Below are 23,329 nucleotides of genomic sequence, written 5' to 3'. Positions count from 1 at the left end.
GAATAAAATTATGCATCCTAATTTTACCAGATGACTGCTGAGCAATCACACACTCACAAACACACACAGATTTTGCTGAAAACATGCAACAGAAAATGTAAACTGTCACTTTGATTTAATAAATTATACATACAGGTTTTAAGATGTACAATGGTCATTGCATTAATCCACAACTGTCCTTTTTCATAAGACAAAGTCTGCTTTCAAAGTATTTACACATGTACAATTTATGAGGCAGCGCTTCACAAAAAGCAAGGCATGAATGAAAATACACATGATGTTTATACCCTCTACAGTTACCCTGTGCAGAGGGGGGGGTCTACAGTGGGTAACTGGTGCAAAAATGTGGCACACATTGGACACAAAGATGTTATTCTGCTATGGGGTTGGAGGATGGGATAGAGTTTGCTCTGCTAGATTTCCGTTCGTAGTTGACAAGCCTCTGACCGACCAGGTACCTGCATTGGGAGAATACATGTCAGAATTGATATTTTTCTACAACCAACTGGATTTTCTGAAGAATAAAAAGCATTTTATGTTTATGTCAAGACATTAAATGCTAAATGTTTCAATAGAGACAAAATTAAAATAAGAGTCTTAGAATTTATTACACAAATAAAGATTTTAGAATTGTAAAAAAAAAGATGGAAGACAAACATTCATACTTGTCATTTTTGATGTGCTCATAAAGTCGTTTAAACTGTCTGATCTGGAAAGACAGGATGCCGATGAGTGACACCACCATCAGGAGGAATGGATAGATTCTCCTCTGCATCAGGATCTCCATTTCAGGGGTAACACCTGGAAACAAAATACAACTATATGATCTTCACATTTCTGCTAGTCCTGACTAAAAGTGATCACCAGAATGAGGCTAGAAACGTGTGGATGACGCCAAAAAGTAGTTGGATGCAAGATGGAATTTGTTCATGGACATTTAGCAAAACTCTGTAGGGGAGGTGAGTGGGAGGGGCAAGGGTCCATGTACATATGTGAGTGTATATGTTGTTTAGATACTGTGGAGGAGAGACAGTTTCATATAAATTTAAAGTGGTCTAAAGCAGGGGTGTCAAACTTAAGTCCTCAAGGGCTGCTGTCTTGCAGTTTTTAGATGTACCACAGGTACAAAACAGTGGAATGAAATGGCTTAATTACCTCCTCCTTGTGCAAATAAGTTCTCCAGAGCCTTGCTAATGGCCTAATTATTCTATTCAGGTGTGGTGCAGCAGAGGCACATCTAAAAGTTGCAGGACAGCGGCCCTTGAGGACTGGGGTTTGACACCTGTGGTCTAAAGTGATCAAAATAAAAAGCATTTCTAATACTGACCGACAGCAGGAACCACTCCGGCAGCAATCACATACGGCACACACAGGGACAACAGCAGGACTGAGATAACAGGAGCTGCCAGCTTTCGGATTATGAATTGGAGATCAATGTTGCGAATTCCATTTGCATAAACCTGTGAAGAGGCAGAGAGTTAACAGGATTCAGCTCAAAGCTCCAATGAGCAAAAGAAGTAATCTCAGGGCTTTACAGAAAGACAAAATGAACAGGCAATTTATTCTCAGCCAGCAGATACTTTTTAAATTGGGAAATTTAAAAAGGATCATATTTATATTTCATATCCATTAATACTCTACCTGCTCAATTACAACCTTAAGCCACCACTGTGGGCCCATGAGGGTGATGGCTGCAATGATTTTGGCATGGAGAACTCCAAGAGCCCAATCCTGAAAGTAACATCAAGACATGAGCATATAAGAACTTCTTAATGCACATTTTAGTGAAAAATTGGTGAGATGACAATCTTGTATGCATGTATAATCCTACCTGCCAAGGATAAAACAGAGGTGTTTGGTCTAGTGGTACTCTAAGTGGGGCCACAATCACCAGTTCAAACAGCAGCCCCAGTAACAGTGGGATGACTCCAGCAACCAGCAAAGCCACAACCAGGGTCTTCAGGATCTACATGAGTAATACAAGACAAGACAAGGGTGATCCCACTGGTCTTTGACAAAAAAATATATCGCTGGATAAAAAAATGACAGAGAAGCAACAATTTGATTGTTTTTTGGTGGTTTTTTATCTTCAAAAAAATAAATGATAATTTGTGTAAATTTTCCAACTGATTTAGATAAACACTTTCTCCAAGTTTGCAGGAAGTTTAGTTTCATTCAGACTCCAAAAAATACAGAATTGCTCTAATACAGTTAAGGAACAAACATTTACAAATGTCTCTTTAAATATGTTTGCAGCATCAAATTTTATAGCACCGATGTACACATTTTTAGCTACATGGGCCAAAAATGTCAATGTAACATAAATGTTTTCTTTAAATTGAAAACCACAACAAACAATTCTATATTGATTTTTTTTTATTCTAGCTGCTCAACAATGAATTAAATGCTTATTTTCTATAAAGCGGGCTGCACAGTGGCGCAGTTGGTAGAGCTGTTGCCTTGCAGCAAGAAGGTCCTGGGTTCGATTCCCGGCCCAGGGTCTTTCTGCATGGAGTTTGCATGTTCTCCCTGTGCATGTGTGGGTTCTCTCCGGGTTCTTCGGCTTCCTCCCACAGTCCAAAAACATGACTGTCAGGTTAATTGGGCTCTCTGAATTCTCCCTACGTGTGAGTGTGTGTGAATGGTTGTTTGTCCTGTCTGTCTCTGTGTTGCCCTGCGACAGACTGGCGACCTGCCCAGGGTGAACCCCGCCTCTCGCCCGGAACATTAGCTGGGGATAGGCACCAGCAACCCTCCTGACCCCATTAGGGACAAAGGGTGTATAGACAATGGATGGATGGATGGATTTTCTATAAAGCAAGTCACAGTACTTTGAAAAGCTAATAACTCTTTTCAAATTATTGAAATGAATTTGAAAAGAATTATTCAAATTCTCCTGTTTCCTTATTAAAACTTAGGTCAAGACTTTGCTGCTCACCATGAGTGTCCATTCCTGGACTTTGTGAATGATTACGATGCGTCCCTGTGGCATCCACGCCAACAACACAGTGACTCCACGCACCGAGAGCCAGCAGACGTACAGACCACACGCTGCTGTGTACAGCTCATGGATTTTAGAGTTTCCAGTCCAGAAGGACATAAGCCAGCGGCCTGTGAATACTGAAACACACACATGGCAGAGGAATTATTCACATCACAGCCAACTTTGTAGTGGTAACAGGAGAAAAAAAATGACCCCCCTCACTTATAGTTCAGGAAAGACTTGTCATTATGTGTATATTTGAAAGAGACAGACCTTTCATTATGGTTTGGGTGGAGTTCAACAAAGTATTAATTTATCTGTTAGTTTAGTTGTTTGACATCACTCCTTACCTGGTAGAGTTAAGCACACCAGACTGGCTAATAGGAGAGTGATGCACATGAAAATAATCAGGAGCACAATCTAGGGAACAGAGGACAAACCACATAAATAACTTTCATACCTTACAATAATTTCATAGACTTCTTCAGAAACATGATTTCTGTACATTTTAAAGTTGGAGAAAAGAAAAAAAACATTTTTGGCAAGATTTTCTCTGATGGTATCTTTAGGATGTACAAATTATGAGTACAAATTAGTGTACAATGCAAAAACACAAAATATTTAGTCTAGTTTCCAGTGCAAATATTACAAGTAACTTTTCAGCAAGACATAGGAGCTTGTTCTAAAAAAATAGCACTAGTTCTAGTTCAGATTAATTCACTTATGATAAGATATTTTCTCTTGTTATAAGGGAAATAATCTGCCAGTGGATGAAACTACTACTTTTTCATCAATATTAAATTATTGACTTGAAACAAACTTGTATGTCTATCTGAAAGTTATTTGCATACGAGTTTGTTACATTTTAAGTGTGCGAAGATATTTGCACTATAAACAAGGCAAAAATACTTTGTAAGGTTTTGTATTTTTCAGTGTGGTAAAAAATTTCAAATAGGATTGAGTAAGCTAGAGATGATTGTAAAGCATGTTAAAAATCACACGACTGTCTCACTCTGAATGGGAAGCGCAGGGGTCGGTGGTATGGCTGGAAACCCACTGGCCCCCCCTGCTGCAGGATGGCCTGATGTGCCGCATGCAGTCCTTCCCCAACAGCTGGAGCTGGGTTGTTGTTGTTGTTATGAGGACCGTGAGGAGGGTTGTTGTTGTTGTTGTTGTTTGCAGGCTGGTTGGCATCATTGTCCTCCTGTTCACCGAGGAGGTAGGAGTGGAGGTCTCTGCAGGCAGAAAGGAGAGGTTGACCAGGGGCAGGAATAAAAGGACACCATATGTTGCTAGTTGTTGACATACCCTGATGTGTCTTTGTGGTAGAAGTACAAAAAAAAGAAAAAAAAAAAAGATTTATTTGAACGCGTAAAGTAGTGTGTAATTGTGAACTGGAGGGAAACAGATGTGGTTTTCCATTTCTTGTAAGGTCTGGTGTATATTTGTATTCTTCTACTGTGTGTTAATGGCAAGAAATAATGTGTGTCGAAAGCAGATAAGGTCTTTCCTCACACAAGTCAACCAACTGTGACTACCTTGTTCAGAAAACGCTAGGTATGGCCAAAAGATGTCTAGGTCACATCTTGAATTGTTTTGCGAAAGGGGCTCATGGTTGTCCGTGGAGACAATCACTCCAAGGTGATGTCCAAAGTTTAACCACAAGTTGGATTTTGCATGTAAATGTAAACCTTAAGTCTCTTTTGCCAAACTACTGATGAGAATTATTATGACTTGGTTAATGCTCTTTCATAAAAGCCCAATTTTGTGATGCTTCAACCTGAGCTGTAAATCTCTACAGCTCCTCCAGATTTACCACTGGCCTATCGGCTGCTTCTATGATAATGATACTTTGCTTGCCTAGCTTGTCATATCAGGAGGACAGCCATGTTTTGATTAGTTTGTAGCTGTGCCAGACTCTTTACATTTTCTGGTGATGAACTGAATAGATCTCAACCAGATGTTTAAATCACCACCTAATTTTGCTTCAAACATATTCACATCTTTATGATTTTGTTTACCCACTAATGTAGTTGAGCAAAACCAAAACCTTCACAGAACAGCTGTATTTATAAGACGTAGGGTTAAATTACACACCGATCACTTCACTTCTTTAATCAGATGACGGTTTGTTAAAATGGATTTTATTTTCGGCATCAGAGTAATAGGGTTGACAAAAAAAATATGCCACACATTTCAGATTAATATCTAACTTTTTGAAAACCATGTATAATTTTCCCTCAACTTCAGAACTTTGCACTAGTTTGTCGCCTGAATTTTTCTCATGTTGTCACCTTGGGACAACATGAGAAAAAATGAAAAGTGGTAGGAAATGCCATTGGAAAGCACTGTACATCTTGATTAACATTTGTGATGGGCACACAAACTATCAACATTTTAAGTATTAATGTTGTTCAGGAATTGACTTACAATAAATAGCCAGCACTGACTGTCCAGGCTCTGACCAGACCTTTCAGCCACTGGCGAGTGTGTCCTTGCTCTAACAGGGCCGGGAGGACAACCTGAAGTAATAAGAGCTCCAGTGATAGCTCACTGACAGGGGCGTCACTGAAAGACAAAATGTAAAATAATTATAGGATGACTTGATGGTGTTCTCCAACTAACTAATTTACCATAATATTTATTCATTTCTAAAGGACACAGAGACATTCAAAACAAAAGAGTCACAACAGATAATGTTTTTGTCCAGCCCTTGTTGAATATACTCTCAACATTTCCTTCTTTGTTCACAAACTTAAGAGAAGTTGTGCCTTTCTGCCTGAAAAGGGAAGTGATTTGTCAAACCACTTTAGATGCAGAAAGAACAAGCTCCTGTTCTGTAAAATGTTGTTTTTGCTTGCCAGTTACCTGTAGAGCATTACGTTGTACGGAAGGAAAGTGGGCATCAACACTTTTATAAGTCTGATTGGCAGCCACAGCATCAGCAACACGATTGAGCCAAAGACCACCACAGACAGGATGAACCGCCGCAGGTGTCTGTAGATGGGTAAATGAATCATTTCCTGAACTGGGTTGAAGTCCGGGTCATTGAGGTTTCTTAAAAACCAGAGCACTCCGGGCCTCAGAACCTGATGGAGATGGATTTTATGTTAACATCAATTTAATGTTAAATGACTATAAGCTGAAATACAAAAAAAAAAAACAGACCAGGTCTCACCTCTCTTAGAAGCAGAATGAAAGACGCAAAGTAGAACACGTACACCATACCCACAAGCCAGTGCAGGAACATGGTGGTGCCAGGTGCTGACTTGAAGCTCATTTCTCTGTCTTTCAATGAGGCGTCAAACATTTCCTGCAGACAAAGACGGTAACATAAAACAAAAACAAAACAAAAAGAACTCTAATCACATTTTCAGTCTAATAAATCACAGTCTTTCAATGCATTAACTCAAAGAATTAGAATTTATTCTGTCTGACCCACAAGCTACTGCAAGTAGTCATTTTAAGGTTCATAAACCTATTAGAATACAGAAAGCTTTGCTTTTTATAATCCAAATTTGGCCTCTAAAGCGAACTACCAAACACCCCTAAGCATAAAACAACATGCAAGATATCAGGAACAGAATCAGATCAAGAGTCTTACCAAAGAGCAGATGTCGAGCCACCAGCCACAGATCAACGGGAAAACTCCAATCTCCACGACAACCAGCAAAGAAACCTTTGACAGAGCATGTTTATTTCAGTCATTTTAATTCATTCAATTATATAAACATTAATTTCATTCCAATACCAGTTATAATGCATGGCTGCAGAATTAATTCATTTTATAATGGCAAGTTATCCAAAGTTTGCATCCAATCCTTCCTGAATTAAAAAATGACTGTACCATCAAAAAAAAACAACAACACATAAACCTGAATCATCATGTTTGATTCAGAAGAACTGCTGTAGCTTTAGGAAGTGGAAAAGTTCACAGTGGTTTCAGTTATATAATGTCATATCACACAGTACATGTCTATGGGTAAGTATACACAGTCAACACAAAAACACCAAGCATGCAAATATCACAAAGTGACCACAAAGCTGCTCTGATAAAAGTATGCAGAGTATGTAAACAATGAGTTTTAATAACAATCAGAATGCACAATAGAAAAGCCAACTGGTGGGGGGATAATATGAATAAAACAATACAACGAGCAGAAGCTCCTGCCATTGTGGATAAGAACTTTGCTTTGTCATTTCTATTGTGTTGTACTTAAAGCTGCAGCCTACCCCAACTGGAAAACTTATGGAAATAAATATTTTCCCACCATTTATTATAGAAGGCTGCTCATAGGTTTTGTCAGGGTTACTCAGTTACATTTAAAATGGTAAGGTAAATAAACCAGAGATATTGTATACAAGAATGTCTAATATTTTAAGAATTTAACGCCTTTAAAGACTCTGACTACACTGTTTATTCTAAGAATACAACAAAACAGCACAATAAAGAGTTTTTTCTATATTCCCACTTTGTTTATATCAGAAAAAAAAATATTCAGGTCTGCGTTGCTGTAGAAACACAGAAAAAGAGTGCATGTTTCCACATACAAGTATAAAAAACAAAGCAGAAAGGCATTCAGAGAGGTTACCTTGACAACAATGTAGCAGACTCCTAGAAGACGCCGGGAACGTTGGAACCTGACCAAAGCAGCAAGTCCCTAGAATATATATTAAGGATTTCTTTCGGTTGATATTTTCACAAGAACATGGCCTAAATTAATCTATTAGAATTTATTTTGAATATTAAACATTTTACATGAGGTACTGATCTTAGAACAAAGGATACATGGCACAGGATGAGAGTCATGGCCAGCAGTATGTAACCCACAATCGTCGTGATAAGGCCCTCAAAGTGAGATGCTTGGACCTAAAGTATAGTGTTACCAACAACAAAAGATTAAATCCAACAGCATAACTGTGTCTTATAGTGGGATAAAGTAAAGGTGGAGTCTTACATATTCCTCAAAGCCGAGGCCAACAACGGAGAAGTGTCCAATGTGGTAGGGACAAAATGCTAATAAGCAAAGAGCAAAATGTACGGTAAATAAAAAAAAAAAAACAACAAGAGTAATATGGTTAAGTGCAGTTTATAATGAAGCTTGTTACACATCTTTGTCTCAGTCGACTCACCAAATACCAGAATAAAGAGTGTGTTGAGAGACACCACCCAAAACACATGCTCCTATTAAACAAAGACAAGTCGTGTCAAGAGGAAAAGCTTTTGTTGGACCTTATAGGTAATTATTAATAAGATAATAAACAGATCACATAGAAATGTCATGTAAATGTAAATTACCAGAAATACAAGGGAACCATCCAGACCAAGCATCTAAATGGGAAACAATTACAAGTCAATGTGGTACAGGTTGGCATTTTAGACATAAAGGATTATTGATTTTATGCCGTTACCCTTTCCCATGTGAGTTCCTCTGCTGCTCTATCCCACTCCAAAGCATTCCAATTCATGTCATCTATAGCAAAAAAATTGTAAAACACTCAAATGTAGCAAATATTATTATTTTGTCACTATTTTGCAGAAAAATATCTGCAAAGGAACTAAGACATAAAGGTGAAAGGAAATTTGTCTTCAGAATTGACAAATGTGTAATAATAAATTGTTCTGTGAAAATTTCAACTCCAAAATATGTGTTTTGTAAACATGTAAAAAAAAACAATACATATTTATTCCAGGTGAAATATTCTGCATTTGTAGCAGTGAATACAGAACATTTGTATTTGCTGTGAATAGAGCAAACACAAATATTTTGCTTAGTCTTTCAAAATAATTATATTTTGAATTGCAAAATCTACCGCTTCAAGGAAAGCTTTGCTGTTTTACAGAATAATAATATAAACTTTTTCCTGGTGCATGGTGAGACTTATTTTTATTTTTGGACATAACTTATCAAAAGTAACAACTTGGAAATAAGTAAAGGTCATGAATGCACTTTGGTGCAGTTTTACACCCGTTTTTAAAGTGCTATATAAATAAATTTGACATTGACATAATTGCTATAGTTTTAAGGTCAACATTAAACAAGACTTGTTTTTCTGTTTTACTTGAAGCATTAATATATGATAAATTATATGGAAACCTTGAGCTCCATTATTGGCCTCTCCATCTTCAGCAGGTGCACCCTCTTCTTCCAGCTCAGGGTCATCAGGCTGGTCTGGAGGGCCATCAGGGGGTTCAGGCTCGGCCTCGTTTTGAGCCGGAGGATCGGCGGGGTCTGGTTGGGCCCCTGGGGGCTCATCAGCTGCTCCCTGACCTTGAGCTTGACCCTAAGGGTGAAATATTGAACCAACAGGACTATTAAATCCAAAGTTATTGAATAATTTGATATCTGACTAACTGAAGAATGAGAAATCATAATATACATAGTTTTCACTATTTGTGTTGGATGTTGTCTGGAATGATTAGCCTATATTTGGAGTTAGTGGAAACATAAATTGTAACCTGCACTTTATACTATTTTAATAGCCAACAAACATACAATTGTTATATTAATCTATAAGTTTCTAATGTCCACTTTTTTTTATACATGACGTTGTGTACCTCATTGGGTTGACCAGCAAGGTTAGGGGGCGGAGGCTGGTGCTGTTCCAGCCACTGGGGGGCGCCACCATGGACAATCTGCTCTCTGAGCCACACCAGACTGATGAATGCACACAGAGTGCAAGTGACAACAAAACAACCCTGAAGGCAGTCTGCGAGGAGGTTGTCTCTGCAGAAACACAACAAAAATGTATAAACAGAAGTATATTAAAGCAAACAACAGCAACTAAACTGTTCAAAATTCAAAACAGGGAATCATCCGTTTATAGGAAACGATCTCTTCTTACGTAGAGAGCATGTCCAACGGCAGTGTCAAAAGAGAGCTCACAGAGCCGGTAAAAAGACACTTATAGATGCGACCTGAAAATAAAGAGATCACAGTATTAAACATGTTTAATCCTTATAAAATTTAATTAGATTTTTATTAATGCAATTTTGAACTGATTCAGTCATTTTGTTGCTTTATGCTTATTTTTTCCCTAACTAATGAGACATAGAATGACTTCTCTCTTGTTTCTAAAGGTGTGAGAAACTAAAAGCTGCATCAGTTAAAGGTTAAATAACTTAGCAGCACAAGTCGATTAATCCTGGTGAAGCTTTTCCAATGGGAGTCTCCTGTTGATTTGATTACACAATAGGTGTGGTACAGTGGTTGAGAGGTAATCCCTGTTTTGTACCATGATGAGTCCTCTGGTGTCTCTGTTGGTTTTTACTGCCCTGGGTAAACCTTCAACACCTACTAATTTACTAACGCTCACACTCCAAACTTTAATTAATTGGTTCATTTGTTTTGGGTAAAATCTGAATCACTTTAAGGAAAAAAAACAAAAAAAAACAATAATAACTTGCCAAAAATATTTTAGCTTCCCTTTCTTGTCAATTTTCTGACAAGGCAAGTAATGACAGAATATCACTTACATGCAGTGAGAGGAACCACTCCAAGCCATGCGAAAGCAACCAGCGTGTAATGGAACCAGTAGCGGATGGCTGTACCCACACTGGTCAGCAGGCCAGCACAGATGTCCTGGATGGGCAGACGTGAGGGCATATCTGGAGAGTAGACTAAAGGGGGCAGAAGAAGAAAGTTAGATTTCTTGACAAGAGTAAAACATTCTGTTTACAATTCATATTGTTTGAATGCATGAATCAAGCTAAAGAAATATCACTAATAATGGGGTCTAATACTGAATAGTTCTATACTCAACTAGTAAACATGTTGAGAACTAACATTCTAATGGATGAACTTACTTGGTGTGAAAGCAAATCTGTGCTTGCATAATTCACAGTACTCCTTCCTGCTGTGTTTCAGCCACTGGACCAAACTGCAGACGTTAGAAAAAATAAATACAGAAAAATGCCAGTCATCCCTGAAATATCATGCACAGTACTTATATTGACAGGAAACCACAATATCAGAACATCTAAAAACAGAAAACTGCCTTTAATATTAGGTGTATTGGTACATTGAAAACACTCTCAGCTTGATTAGTTTATAAATTTCTGGTTTAACTTAACATTACCTTGTTATATTATTATTGACAAAAGTTGCTCAGATCAAATTTAAAGGCCTATTGAAGACACCTGCTTCATAATTTAAGAATATAAAATGGTCACCCAACACAATCAGGTATTAATAGATTCAATATTTGAATAATGCAAAAGGTTAACCAAAAGACCTGTCTATTAAAAGGTATCTAGGTCAATTGTTAATTTAGACACTTGTAAAGATTTTGAAGAAAATAATGGGTATCGGACCAGAGGACCGAGTCTGACACATACCATTCCTGGTGGATGAATTTGATGCTGCCGGTGCACACGCATGGATGGTAGAGGGGTTTGTCTGGGGTCCCCTCAGAGCGACACACACGGCAAATATCCGCTGGAAAAAAATAAATAAATACACCGAACATGAGACCAATTGATATTGCTAGAAATAAAAACAATTACTAGGTATCAATGTAAAATGTTGCTTAACTTTTAAATAAAAACAATGTTTTGGATTATAGATTTAAGATATGCACAGATAAGTAATTACATAAAGATTCAACTGGATTCAGGGAGAAACTAAGGGTGGGTTAATGTACACTACTAAAGTTCTTACAATTACAAGTTGACATATAAATTTTCCTCTGTCCGTTCCTATGGTTTTAAAATCTGATTAATCAGATGCCAGGACATTTTACAGGGCTAAAACAAAATAACAAGTGTGGTGTATAAACTAAAGAAACAACATCCACTGTATTTATTAAGGTTATATTTTTTAGTTTCCTGCAGATGGGAAGCTCCCAGCAATATATCTGTTAGACACTTACAGGCTGGCAACCCTTGCAGATAAGCCAATGTGCAACAGAAAATCAGCTCATATAAATCTGCTATATTTGTAATACTCTTTATTGCCAAACAAACCCGTGTATTTTAAATCAATGTCTTCAGTTGTTTCTATCATTACTTATCATCGTTTCAATTTAGTTACTCTTCTCTTTTTTTGACACGTTTTCTTTTTAAAATGTATTTTCTTCTAAATCCCTCTCCTATTTTCTAGTGTGTTTTTCCACAGATTTAATTAAAAGCAACTAAACCTCATTGCAAATACGTTGATATCGACATTATCATACTCTGAGAACGATGCTAACTTACAACAAGAATAAAAAAACACATCCTGGAACAGCAAGTACAATTTCCCCAGTAGAATTCAAGTAAGTATTTCATTATTAGTTGATTTATTTATTAACTGTGTTAAGATGTAGATCTGGGCAGTGTACTTGACTACTATGCAAAGCTAAGCTTAAGGACAAATAACAGTAAAGTGATGACATCATCCGTAATTTCTGTTGTTGTTTTTTCCCCCCAACGCTCTCAACATCAAATACATTTCAGCCAAATCTACAATCACGCGGAGCTTTGTTGCACAAAAATAACATTTGACATAGGTCTCATGCCTTCTAGAATCTACCTCACACTTCACTGACAGCCGCTGCTAATCATCTGCCATTAGGAGACCTGCTTGGGAGCAGCAGGTTTGTTTCTAAAAGATTAATTTCCGAAGCCGACTGTTGTTAACCACCGATTCGAAAGCAACAAGAGACTCACCTTCTTCGGCAGTGTCCATGTTATTGACTAAACACCGATGACTTTCTCTAATGGGGTAGCCTCGTACCGTGAACCCATTAACGACACAGGCAATATCGCCAAGCTAGCTGTGCTAAGCTAGCGACACGACTGTATCCTACGGTTCGGATGCATTGGCAGTCGTGAAATGGTTTCACAGCAGAAAACGCCGAAGTGTTTGTTGTGTTCTATCCTTTCACCTTGAACACCTAATCTCTGGTGTGGAAAATGTTTCTATTCCACAGTAGACCGAAACTCTGGAAAATTGTGTTGCTAAATCGAGAGCTTGGATCTGGACGACAAACGGCTAATTGCTAAACGGAAGAACGCATGCGTAAGCGTTGAGGTATTGTTCGTAACTGAGTCACTGCTGTTTACCCGCTCGTTTAAATGAACGACAGAATCTGTCTATTATGAAAGGCTTATAAGCGGAAAAATTACAAATAAAAATAGAGATGAGTAAATGTCGTAATAAAGTAATCGATATGCAAGCAAAAGCAGAGCGGGTACACTTAATAGAGCAGATTAGTTCATTATGTGCGGAGAGGGAATTAATCTTATGCAATTATAACGAATCTGTGCATGTAGTTTAGTATTACTTTCCTGGAAAAGTATATATGTTTTACATGTGCGTATTTGTACATTTACTAAAAAATTTACAAATACCAGAAGATGGCCGAATTATAATGGCTACACAAAAGATATGTATGTGAGCCGGACGAGCCGGATCTTGTTGATTAGCTGAGCCAAATGGTTGGGATACCAGAACAGTGGCAGAAAGCCCATCCCTACCGCTGTCAAGCTTGTGTCATAACTGTTTTACTTCATTACAGTGTCTCGATTGCGACGGCATAAAATCAAACAAAACAACAACTATCAATAAAGCTAGGCTAACATTTCACAATTTAAAGACAGCTCTGTATTAGTCTTATTAAAATGAACATGTCTCCATTAGGACAATTTTTGCTAGGTTTCTCTCAGATGATGCTTCCAGAAAGGTGTCCAATTTCAGGTATTAGCCCCACCTGCTGGAGGATACTTGTACAAGTTTCGTGAAGCTAAAACCTTCACGAAACTTTTATCTGCTCTTCCCGAGCAGATAAAAGATGAAGTCTTCTTAACTCTGTAGATCTAGGCTCAGTTAAATGCAAAAATTATAAAGACTCTCCTTTCTGTTTTTGTTTGCATTTCCAGGTGTTAATTTTTAACTTTTTTTAATCTTATGCACAGATTTTTTCAAATAATTTTGTATTACACGAAACAACATTCCTTGGATCTTTTACATTGTTCTTCCAACCGCATAAAACACATAAAGACATATATCTTGTTTCGAAGAGAAATTAGCAATGAGCTAATGTAAGTGAATGAGACTTTAATGACACCTGACAGTGTTTTTTTTTATCAAGGGTAGTTGCGTGTAATCTGTTTATAAATTAACTGTTTTGACAGTAATAATTACAGGATCGCTTATTCTCAATGAAAAGGCACCGCTGGGATTCGAACCCAGGATCTCCTGTTTACTAGACAGGCGCTTTAACCAACTAAGCCACGGCGCCGATATTTAAGACATTATACAGGTTACACTGAGCTGAAAATCGGACTCTTGACCATGTTAGATGTATGGTTTCTTTTGTATCAGAAAAAATGGCACAAACAGAGGAAGAGAAGTTGTATGTGGAAGTAGTAAAGTTCTGATGAACATTATACAGTAACAATATGCTTGTGTTGCATAGAACAAAACAAGAGCATCATTAATTCATGTCAGGTTTTTCAACAAAATTTAATAAAATTGAAATGAATAATTTTAAAATGCACACAAATTGTAGGTCTGATATAATACAACTTGCATTAAATGATTTGTTTGTTTTAGGACTGTTTATAAATGTAGAGTGCAATGAAGTGCCCTTTAAAAGAAATAGCTTTATTCTAAAAGTTTCAGTGTCACCACGCAACTACAATGAAACTCTGAATACGTTTCACCCTAAGTAAAATAGCAAATTCTTCACAAAACTTGTTTTATTTTATTTTAGAAAGTTTGATTGAACTTTGATAAAATTAGACTCTGCAAGAACAAGTGGGCTTAAAAAAATAAAATGAATAAAATACAAATCTTTTTATTCAAGCTCACCACTCTGTCTTTAAACTTTGCAAAAATATCTCTATGTTCAATGAAAACAATGTTTTTAATGTAAGAGAACTGATTAATTTTATTGAGAAGACTAAGAAGATTCGAGATACAGAAATACTATCACTTAATGTAAAATATGATTTCCGCATGATAACAACAGAATCGATTAAAGGCGCTTTAGAAGTTTATTTTATCCTTAACTGCTTTTCTTTGCTGTGACAGTACTTCTTTCTTTCTAAACACATTGGGCAAAATTGATCATTGATCTTCAGTTTGAATTTCATGTTGCTAATCTAAATTTTCCCTTTTCAATTTCTGCAAACACTCGAAAAACATCAAACACTGAAACTTTCTTACATTACAACAAAATGGAATTTATTTTGTAGTATGAAGAAAAGAAAAGTGCTTTTATTTTGAAACCAACCTCAAGAATGTCTTGGCAGGTTGATGTTTGTCACGTGACCAGTTATTTATTTTAGCAGCCCATTCATTGTGTCTCGGAGTCTGCAAGCCTCTCATTTTTCTCACATTAGCCATTACTATACTTTGGAAACCCGCAGGACAATACGGTATGTGTCTAAATTATTGCAAGCTGATTTTGAAAAGGCTAACGGAATGCTTAAAAATCCGTATAATTCTCACATTTTTGGAATATAAGGGTTAGAGTTTGTTTTTTTTGTTGTTTTTTTTTTTGCGAAATGCTTCGTCACTGTTGCGTAACATAGAAACTTTTACCATAATGATCCTAAGTGAGCAACTTTGTTGCAAAACTTGAGCTTTCCTCATTCCACCGTAGTGGGATAAATTAAGATTTAAAAGGCTTAAATCGCAGATTTCTTCTATGCATTGATATTAAGTAGCTTCGATAATGACCATAGGCATTGCCAGACAGTTTACAAAATCATAGTTCTCAAACCGGTTTTCTTTCTTTCTTTTACCGTAAATACTTAAATATCAACAAAATACGCAATCCATTTTTTTTCTGTTTCTTTTCATCATGATGTTGAAACTCCTAGCAACTGATTAAGGTAATAAGATGAGATTATACTTTTAAAAATTTACATAGGAAAATGATAAATATGTAACTACAAAAATGATATAGCAGAATTTATTTATTTTTTTTGGCATGGGAACTGCTCCTTTCGTCTCTATTTCCTCTCTTACTTTCCTCAATCATCCAGCATCTCTTCTTTGTCTTTCTACAATCAAACCCCCTTTATCTGCAGTAGCTTGTAAAATTGACAAAATATGTCTTTTCCATTTTTACGTGATTCACATAAAGCGCATTAGGATATGAAGACTAATTGAAACAAGGTTAGTGCTATTCTACCAAATGCTGTGACATCTTGTTCCACAAGTCATTAACTTTTCACCTTAATTACACCAACGTATTCACTGGGTCATTTAATACATTATTCAGTCTGACACTGTTTTCATTAGGAACGAATACACACAATTGAATACATTTGTCAGTTTTATTCCAGTTCTGAAATGTCCGATTGTGGTCTGACCAAAGATTTGCCTAGTCACCTTAGCACACCCTGTGGTCTGAAAAGCATGTTGATTGATGAGAGGAGTGGCGACTGACTTCATCCGAGTTCAGCAGATAACTCAATAAAACCAAGTTACTTATTCTTTATTAAAGAGCATAGAGGTCATGGAGTCACAATTATTTAAAAAAGTTATCCCTGATCTTTAAAACTGAATTTCAAATTTAAGAAGGAATTCAACTAGTGGAGAGCCAAACGTGTCACAAGTCAGTTAATAATTAAAACTTCATTCATATCAAACTTTGAATGAAGCTTTAAAGAAATATATAAATAAAAAAATATGAAATCTCTAATTATTAAATAAAATTAATTATTTATATAATACACATAATTGAAATATGAATTTGTTATAATGTTAAAATCAGTTTTAAAAGAAAAACTTCAGGGCCTAGTAATTATTATGTAGGTGAATGTTTCTGAAACAATTTACTGTAAACTGTATTAGCTCCATAAATACATCCTATAGCTATTTATATTAGCTCCATAAATACACCCTAATCAACTGCTGATCCTTGTTAATAGCACTGTTATTCACAGACTTTGATAGGTAAGGCTGGCAGATAACAATATCATGGTGTGCTGCAGAGTAGGACTGGATAATAATTCATTAGCAAGTGAAATAACTGTACATTATTTTAAATCCAAGTTAAATTAAACATGAATAATTTCTCAATTGAATTTTTCAGTTGCTTATCCAATAAATGATTCCATAATATACCTAATATTATTATTTTTGTATTTATTATTTGTATACTTTCTTTCATCGTCACTAATATTAGTACTTTTAAATGGCATATTTGGATTATGACCCCTTTCAGCCCGTATTAAAAATGTGTGTTATTTTTCCAAATTAATCCGAGGTCACACAACATAATCCCTTTGTCCTTAGGTGTTATGTTCTACAAATATTTGTTTTGACAGAATAGAGACACTATCCGTCTCCATCATACTATGTCTGTGTGTGTGTTATTAGATGGCAAACGAGGCCAAGCCATGTCCCTGTGATATTGGTGATCGGTTTGATTACGGAGGCCTGGGCCAGGAGGTCCAGATTGAGCACATCAAAGCATACGTAGTGAAACCCTCCACCACATCGGACAAGGCTGTGGTTGTCATCCAAGACATCTTTGGATGGGAGCTTCCTAACACCAGATATATGGCTGATATGCTGGCTGCCAATGGATACACGTGTGTAAACGTCACTTCTGTATTTTAACTGAAAAATGCATCAAGATTGTTATATTATTTGTCCCGATGGTCACTTTCCACTTTTTGTCCTGTGCAGTGCTGTTTGTCCCGACTTTTTTGTCGGGAAGGAACCTTGGAGTCCAACCAAAGACTGGTCCACATTTCAGGAGTGGCTTAAGGATAAAAAACCAACTGATATTAACAAGTGAGTACACTTTCAGTTCAACTTATCTAGGTGGACTCTTATTGGGCAGAGCTTATCTTGAATCTTTAACATCATGCATGAGTCTAATAGTTGTTTCCTTCTCAGAGAGGTCGACGTTGTGCTGAAGTACCTGAAGGAGCAGTGTGGAGCCAAGCGCATTGGAACAGTGGGCTTTTGCTGGGGAGGAGTGGCAACACATTACTTGGCCTTGTTATATCCTGAAATCAAAGCTGGAGTGTCTGTTTATGGTACATCATTTAACCAGCAAAATATATAATATTGATGATTTACGTTGGACTCAGAATGGGGTTTGCGTGTTACTCTGCAGGAATAGTTCGTGAAAGAGAGGACAGGTATTCACTGAAGAGTCCAACACTGTTCATCTTTGCAGAAAACGATAACATCATCCCTCTGGATCAGGTCAGTGTGTTGTTTCTGACTTTTACTGAATTTGTGATGCTTTTATTTAGAATGTTTTTAATTAACTTTGGAGCGTTTCTATAGACCCTTTCAAAAATTTGATATTCCTTGAAATTTTTCTCACTTTGTAACCAGAAGATTCAGTGCATATTAACGTTTTATATACTAGATCAATCTTTGCATATACCTCCCCAATTACCTTTGTACCATCCATCGATTGTAGAAGTATAAAAATTGCAGTAAAGGACGAATGCCATTGTTTTGGAAAAGATTTATGAAGTACCCTTCAAAATAATGTATTGCTTTGTGTTGCTTTATCACCTAAAATTCTACTTTAAGACTTCAATGTAACAAAATGCAAAAAGGTTCTGAGCTATTGCACATACTCTGTAGCAAGACATTGTGTGCTTAAACGTGTTCTTTCACTCATTAGGTCAGTGCCCTGGAAGCAAATCTGAAAGGGAAATGTACAGTAGACTTCCAGTTGAAAGTATTTCCTGGACAGACCCATGGCTTTGTCCACCGCAAGAGAGAGGACATCAATCCAGCTGATAAACCCCAAATTGAGGAGGCCAGAAAGGATATGCTCAACTGGCTCAATAAATATATCTAAACATGTGAAATAAATCAAAGTTTAAATTGCACTTAAGCTGAAAATAGTGCCTTAAAACACATAATCAGATTAATATGGGAATTGATTGGTGGGTTATGTAACCTTGCGGTTGATATTACATCATACACATGTATTTTTTTAATGTCTGGATGATAATATAATTTCTTATGAAAATATATTTTAACCAATATATCATGAATGTATGCCAAAGACAGACTGAATGCAGTACAGAGACACTACAAACACAGTAACAAAATATACTCAATGAAATGATCAGATTTTTAATATCAATATTAAAAATCTGTAAATGGTGAATGTACCCAATGAGCAATAATCAAATGTCAATAAATGTGAAGCACATGGAAATTTCATCAGTCAAATGTTTTATTTGCGACTTTGTAACGAATAAAGCTTGGACAGGCTGTATCAAATGATAAATAGCAATACGCAGTGCGATGTGGACATGGAGCTCGAGGAAGTGCCAAAGACCTCTGAAACAGCTCACACATTTAACCCCTCCAGAGCACACTTGTGCTGCTTTCCTTCAGTCGGGGAGCTTCAGTCTTCGCTCTCTCCTTGGTTTCGGATGTCATCTATCTTTAGGATCATCTTAACCACCTGGGTAGCCAAAAGGATCTGCTGCTTCTTGCCAATCAAGGTCTCAATAACATGTTGCTGCTTCATGTCTGTGCAGGATGAAACAAAGCCAATTAAGCTAAATGAGGGCTTGAAGGTTTTCTCAATTCATGTTGGTAGACAAAAAAAAAAATCTATTTGTTCCTCAAATATCCAGATCAGAGAACAAAGGACAAATGCCTTACCATTGGTGTTTTTGTGCAAGCAGTCGATGCCAAGGAAAGGGTTGTTGTCCTTTACTTGTCTGGCTCTGACCTCGGCCATAGTCTGGATAGGGCTGAGACCGCTGTTCTCAGCCAATGCCATTGGGATGACCTCTAGAGCATCAGCAAATGACCTCATGGCATACTGTTCCAAGGATGGGCACTGTTGAAGAAAACCGATGTAAGTACAAAACGGTGTAAGTGTCACCAACAAGATTTTTACATCAATCGTCTAAGAGTCTTACCTTATCTGCCGCCTGGTTCACAGCGAGAGCACATGCAATCTCTGATGCTCCGCCGCCATAAACAACACGGTTGTCTTTGACCAAATTGCGAATTACACACAGAGCATCATGAAGTGCACGCTTAGCTTCCTCTATGATCTATTATCAAACATGAAAGAGTGGATTAAAACCAGCATGTGCCAAGGTAAATACCCTGTAGTTTACAGGGTGAGGGATGGTAGGTGCTCACCATTTTGTTGCCACCACGGATGAAAATAGTTACAGCCCTGGTGTTTTTGCATTCTGTGATCACCAGCATGTGGTCCTTGGTTGTGCCAAAGGAGATTTCTTTCACTAAGCCAGCGCTGCCCAACTTCTCTGGCGTCAGCTCACAGAACCTCGGCACAATCCGCCCCCCAGTGGCTATCGCTATCAACTGCACCAAAAACACAAAACATACTGAGTAATTAGCAAGTAATATGCTTGATTTAATGGGATAATCAAGGTGGAAAGAGTACAGGAAATTTGATTTTAAGGTTTTCTGCAAATTTGAACCATTTCTTACCTCAATCTCTGGCCCACCGACCCAGCGCACGGCAGGCAGCTCGTTTTGCAGCAGAAGGTGGTTCGCCTCGTCATCAAAGCCCCACTGGCAGATGGCCAAGTTAGCACCAGTACTTTTAACCTAAAATAAACACACACATACATTTACACCAAGTGAGTTAATCAAACATTTAAGTTGTTACAACAATCAGCTCTAGCAACAATCTAAAGCAGGACAGTAATTTGGGGTGTTTACCTGCTGGATCATCTCTTCAAACTTTTCTTTTTCATACTTCTGCAGGGCTTTGTAGTCCTCAACTGAGGTCACATCCAACTTATGCTTGGTCTTTGGCTTTGGAGGCTCAAACGGGCAGGTCAAGATAGCGATTTTAGCATCATTTATAGCCTTATGAAAAAGGAAGGAGGAAACAGAAACATTTGCCTTGTTACGATACAGCTGACTCAGATGCAGGTAATCAAATCAAATTGATCTTCATCCTATTTAATTTATTCTTAATCTGATTAAATAAATTACAAATAATTTATATTTCATCTTGCTGGAGGGAAATTAGAAGCAGATAATTAAAAGATGATGAACAAAAAAGATAGGAATCCTCTCACAATATTATTCATACATATTTATACCTTGGGCATCTGAGGGTGGCTGAACTCTTTGTCAACTATCACCCCCTTGATGAGCTGTATGTCCTCCAGCTTTCCTCCCACTTTCCCTTCCACCTTGATGAGCTCAAAGTCTACATCCTTCCTTTCCAGGTCAGCCACAGTGAGGATGGCATTCACTGCAATCTCTGCCATCTGTCTGTGGCACCGGTTAATTCTAGAAAACATGAAAAAACAAAAAAAAAAACAACCCAAAAAACATTCAATATAACTAACAGGATTGATTATGTGAAGTTAGGAAATAAAAAGATCTCCCACAAATGTTACTGTGAATCCAAAACCTTTATGACTTACACTTTTGATCCCAGTGTTGTCATGGCAGTCTGGATGAGAGGTTCAGTGTTGTTGGGGTCACAGGGAAAACTTTCTGCCATTTTGTCTAGTGTCTCTATAGCAATATGTGCAGCCTGGTCGTAGCCATCGGAGATTCTGATGGGGTGGATCCCTCGGTCCAGCAGCTGCTCGGCCTGCTCGAGCAGCGCTCCAGCCAGCACTTAAACAAAATAAAAATATTTAAGTTAAAATCTACCATCTAAAATTAGAGGCTAAAGTCCCATGTTCGATTCTCGAGCTCAGTAATTTCCGGCATGTCTTCCCCATCTTAACAAATCTTCTTCCTATCAAGCTAAAAACAAAGGAAGGCCACTAGCGCCATAAAAACACAGCAAAAACACATAGTTGATATGTACATTATAGTGATATGCTACTTCTTTCCCCATCCCACCTTAAATAAAGGATTTAAGATTGACATTGACAGCTTCTTTCTATTGACTTCCACACAGAACTTTTATTGTTCATTTACACTTCAGACCATCATCTATTGACATTTGAAAAGTATCAATTGTGTGTTTACAATGAACTTTGTTGGATCCAATTAATGCACAAAATTCCCTGATAAATAGAAAAAATATATATATAATTTTTTTAAGAACATCATCTTTACATTAATGATTGAATTAATTTAAGCATTAATTGGATTACTCCCAAAAAGGCTGTTAGTAGCAGACCTACCTGATAAACAGTTTTTATTTGAGTACAGGACTATTTTGTAAATTAATAATTATAGCAGAATGGATTCAGAAGCACCATCACATCTGTGCCAGATCACATACCGACAACTCCAGTGGTTCCATCACCAATCTCATCATCTTGGGATTTGGACAGCTCCACCATAAGCTTGGCAATCTGGTGGTCCACATCCATCATGCTGAGAATAGTGGCTCCGTCGTTAGTGACAGTCACCTCTCCATCCTGGTCAACCATCATTTTGTCCAGACCTAATTAATAATTGTTAAAGACGAATGTTAATACACTTAACTGTATATAGAAAATAGAGGTTTGAAATAAAAACCACCCGAAGAACCTTATAACCGAAATGACAGCATAGTGGATAGTTCTTACATACCGTTAGGTCCCAAAGATGTTTTCAGCGTTGAAGCGACTGCTTTGGCTGCCATGATGTGAGACTATAAAAACACAATATTTGAAGTTAGCCAACAATTTCATCTTTTATCACTGAAGAATTTGCCACCAAAGATGGCTTTGTTATAGAGGTGATGCACATCACCATTGACTATTGTGGGTAGAGCTCTGAGAAGCAACACCCCTTGGCTCAACGCGTTACAGAGAGCACATGGGCCTCCATGTTAGCATGACGGCTTACAAATGTTTCAAGTGCTATTACAATACTAATGCAAATCAGGTGGACTTTCAGGACATATGTATGCATTTAACGCAAGCATTTAAGTTTAAGCGCCTCTCGTACTTAACTTAACTCAAATAATAAGAAAACATCAAATTCACTTCTAGTTAGCCATATTGCTAATTTTTTGGTAGCTAGCCCATTGTACCTTCAATGCGTCAATTCCCGTTAGCCGAGTCTTCTTGTCTTGGTCTTTAATGATGATAAAAGGCCTGCCATATTCATCAAATGCCAATGTGCCCAACGAGGCCATGTTGAGTGATGATTTAAAAGTCGCTATGTGCGCGCAGTACTTAGAAAAATTAGTTTTAAAGAAGTTGTTCTGGAGTGTTGCTACACTGCAAGCCGCACGGTTCAGCCGGCGACTTCTGGAAGGCTCCACGGGCGGGGAGGGCGGAACCAAATACTCAGAAATGTGCCTAACTAAATGCTCAAAAATCGTCTAATAAAGGTACAATTTACTCTTCTGTCTAAAATAATGAACTATTATGCTTGATAAAAAAAATATTTATAACATTGGTAGGACGACCGTTTAGACAAACATTATCAAAATGTGTTTTTTTGCAACGTGGTTTATTCCGATCAC

At 37.3% G+C, this 23,329-nt stretch overlaps 4 protein-coding genes and 1 non-coding gene across 6 annotated transcripts in view; 2 read left to right on the top strand and 3 right to left on the bottom strand.

Annotated features, from left to right (window-relative positions):
- Nucleotides 1–98: 98 nt before the first annotated feature.
- LOC122823889 (E3 ubiquitin-protein ligase MARCHF6-like) lies at nucleotides 99–13,006 on the bottom strand. The gene is made up of 25 exons (XM_044103886.1): nucleotides 12,633–13,006; nucleotides 11,322–11,421; nucleotides 10,791–10,864; nucleotides 10,461–10,604; nucleotides 9,830–9,902; nucleotides 9,543–9,711; nucleotides 9,082–9,268; nucleotides 8,396–8,457; nucleotides 8,283–8,315; nucleotides 8,117–8,168; nucleotides 7,942–8,000; nucleotides 7,773–7,853; nucleotides 7,576–7,644; nucleotides 6,588–6,662; nucleotides 6,162–6,296; nucleotides 5,852–6,072; nucleotides 5,414–5,551; nucleotides 3,996–4,218; nucleotides 3,334–3,403; nucleotides 2,939–3,120; nucleotides 1,832–1,966; nucleotides 1,642–1,731; nucleotides 1,328–1,460; nucleotides 666–801; nucleotides 99–458 (listed from the first exon to the last, which is right to left on the bottom strand). The coding sequence occupies exons 1-25, from the start codon at nucleotides 12,649–12,651 to the stop codon at nucleotides 371–373; spliced, it is 2,748 nt and encodes a 915-aa protein (XP_043959821.1). The 5' UTR covers nucleotides 12,652–13,006; the 3' UTR covers nucleotides 99–370.
- cmbl (carboxymethylenebutenolidase homolog (Pseudomonas)) lies at nucleotides 12,469–19,125 on the top strand. Of its 2 annotated transcripts, none has more exons than XM_044103903.1 (6): nucleotides 12,469–12,559; nucleotides 17,302–17,516; nucleotides 17,614–17,721; nucleotides 17,827–17,969; nucleotides 18,050–18,141; nucleotides 18,575–19,125. In XM_044103903.1, exons 2-6 carry the CDS (start codon nucleotides 17,302–17,304, stop codon nucleotides 18,752–18,754), a joined length of 738 nt encoding a protein of 245 aa, XP_043959838.1. In that variant the 5' UTR covers nucleotides 12,469–12,559; the 3' UTR covers nucleotides 18,755–19,125. The 2 variants fall into 2 exon arrangements, with proteins under 2 accessions (XP_043959838.1, XP_043959837.1); XM_044103902.1 differs by lacking the exon at nucleotides 12,469–12,559 and adding an exon at nucleotides 15,237–15,347.
- trnat-agu lies at nucleotides 14,133–14,206 on the bottom strand. The gene has a single exon. It is a non-coding gene; the product is annotated as a tRNA-Thr (tRNA).
- cct5 (chaperonin containing TCP1, subunit 5 (epsilon)) lies at nucleotides 19,117–23,256 on the bottom strand. The gene is made up of 11 exons (XM_044103895.1): nucleotides 22,892–23,256; nucleotides 22,447–22,507; nucleotides 22,154–22,318; nucleotides 21,336–21,534; nucleotides 21,006–21,198; nucleotides 20,617–20,766; nucleotides 20,383–20,502; nucleotides 20,068–20,253; nucleotides 19,839–19,976; nucleotides 19,576–19,756; nucleotides 19,117–19,440 (listed from the first exon to the last, which is right to left on the bottom strand). Exons 1-11 carry the CDS (start codon nucleotides 22,994–22,996, stop codon nucleotides 19,313–19,315), a joined length of 1,626 nt encoding a protein of 541 aa, XP_043959830.1. The 5' UTR covers nucleotides 22,997–23,256; the 3' UTR covers nucleotides 19,117–19,312.
- mtrr (5-methyltetrahydrofolate-homocysteine methyltransferase reductase) overlaps nucleotides 23,112–23,329 on the top strand; it is a 34,445-nt gene continuing 34,227 nt past the window's right edge. Inside the window, exon 1 of the mRNA XM_044103889.1 lies at nucleotides 23,112–23,194. The gene's annotated coding sequence lies outside the window, so the exon portion shown is untranslated. The remainder of the gene's footprint in view (nucleotides 23,195–23,329) is intronic.

The sequence above is a fragment of the Gambusia affinis genome, linkage group LG21 (genome assembly GCF_019740435.1).
Source record: "Gambusia affinis linkage group LG21, SWU_Gaff_1.0, whole genome shotgun sequence".
NCBI lineage: Eukaryota > Metazoa > Chordata > Actinopteri > Cyprinodontiformes > Poeciliidae > Gambusia > Gambusia affinis.
This window is presented reverse-complemented; position numbering and strand designations above follow the sequence as displayed.

What these genes read in the sequence shown, in the direction of transcription:
- LOC122823889 (XM_044103886.1), bottom strand. An exon ending in ATGGTTCCCTTGTATTTCTG is followed by an intron (nt 8,169 to 8,282) that starts GTAATTTACATT and finishes TTTGTTTAATAG; the next exon opens with GAGCATGTGTTTTGGGTGGT. An exon ending in TACAACGTAATGCTCTACAG is followed by an intron (nt 5,552 to 5,851) that starts GTAACTGGCAAG and finishes TTTGTCTTTCAG; the next exon opens with TGACGCCCCTGTCAGTGAGC.
- cmbl (XM_044103903.1), top strand. Translation starts at nt 17,302, where the DNA reads ATGGCAAACGAGGCCAAGCCATGTCCCTGTGATATTGGTGATCGGTTT. An exon ending in CTGGCTGCCAATGGATACAC is followed by an intron (nt 17,517 to 17,613) that starts GTGTGTAAACGT and finishes TGTCCTGTGCAG; the next exon opens with TGCTGTTTGTCCCGACTTTT. An exon ending in ACATCATCCCTCTGGATCAG is followed by an intron (nt 18,142 to 18,574) that starts GTCAGTGTGTTG and finishes TTCACTCATTAG; the next exon opens with GTCAGTGCCCTGGAAGCAAA.
- cct5 (XM_044103895.1), bottom strand. Translation starts at nt 22,996, where the DNA reads ATGGCCTCGTTGGGCACATTGGCATTTGATGAATATGGCAGGCCTTTT. An exon ending in TCCGTGGTGGCAACAAAATG is followed by an intron (nt 19,977 to 20,067) that starts GTGAGCACCTAC and finishes GTTTGATAATAG; the next exon opens with ATCATAGAGGAAGCTAAGCG. An exon ending in TGAACCAGGCGGCAGATAAG is followed by an intron (nt 19,757 to 19,838) that starts GTAAGACTCTTA and finishes TTTCTTCAACAG; the next exon opens with TGCCCATCCTTGGAACAGTA.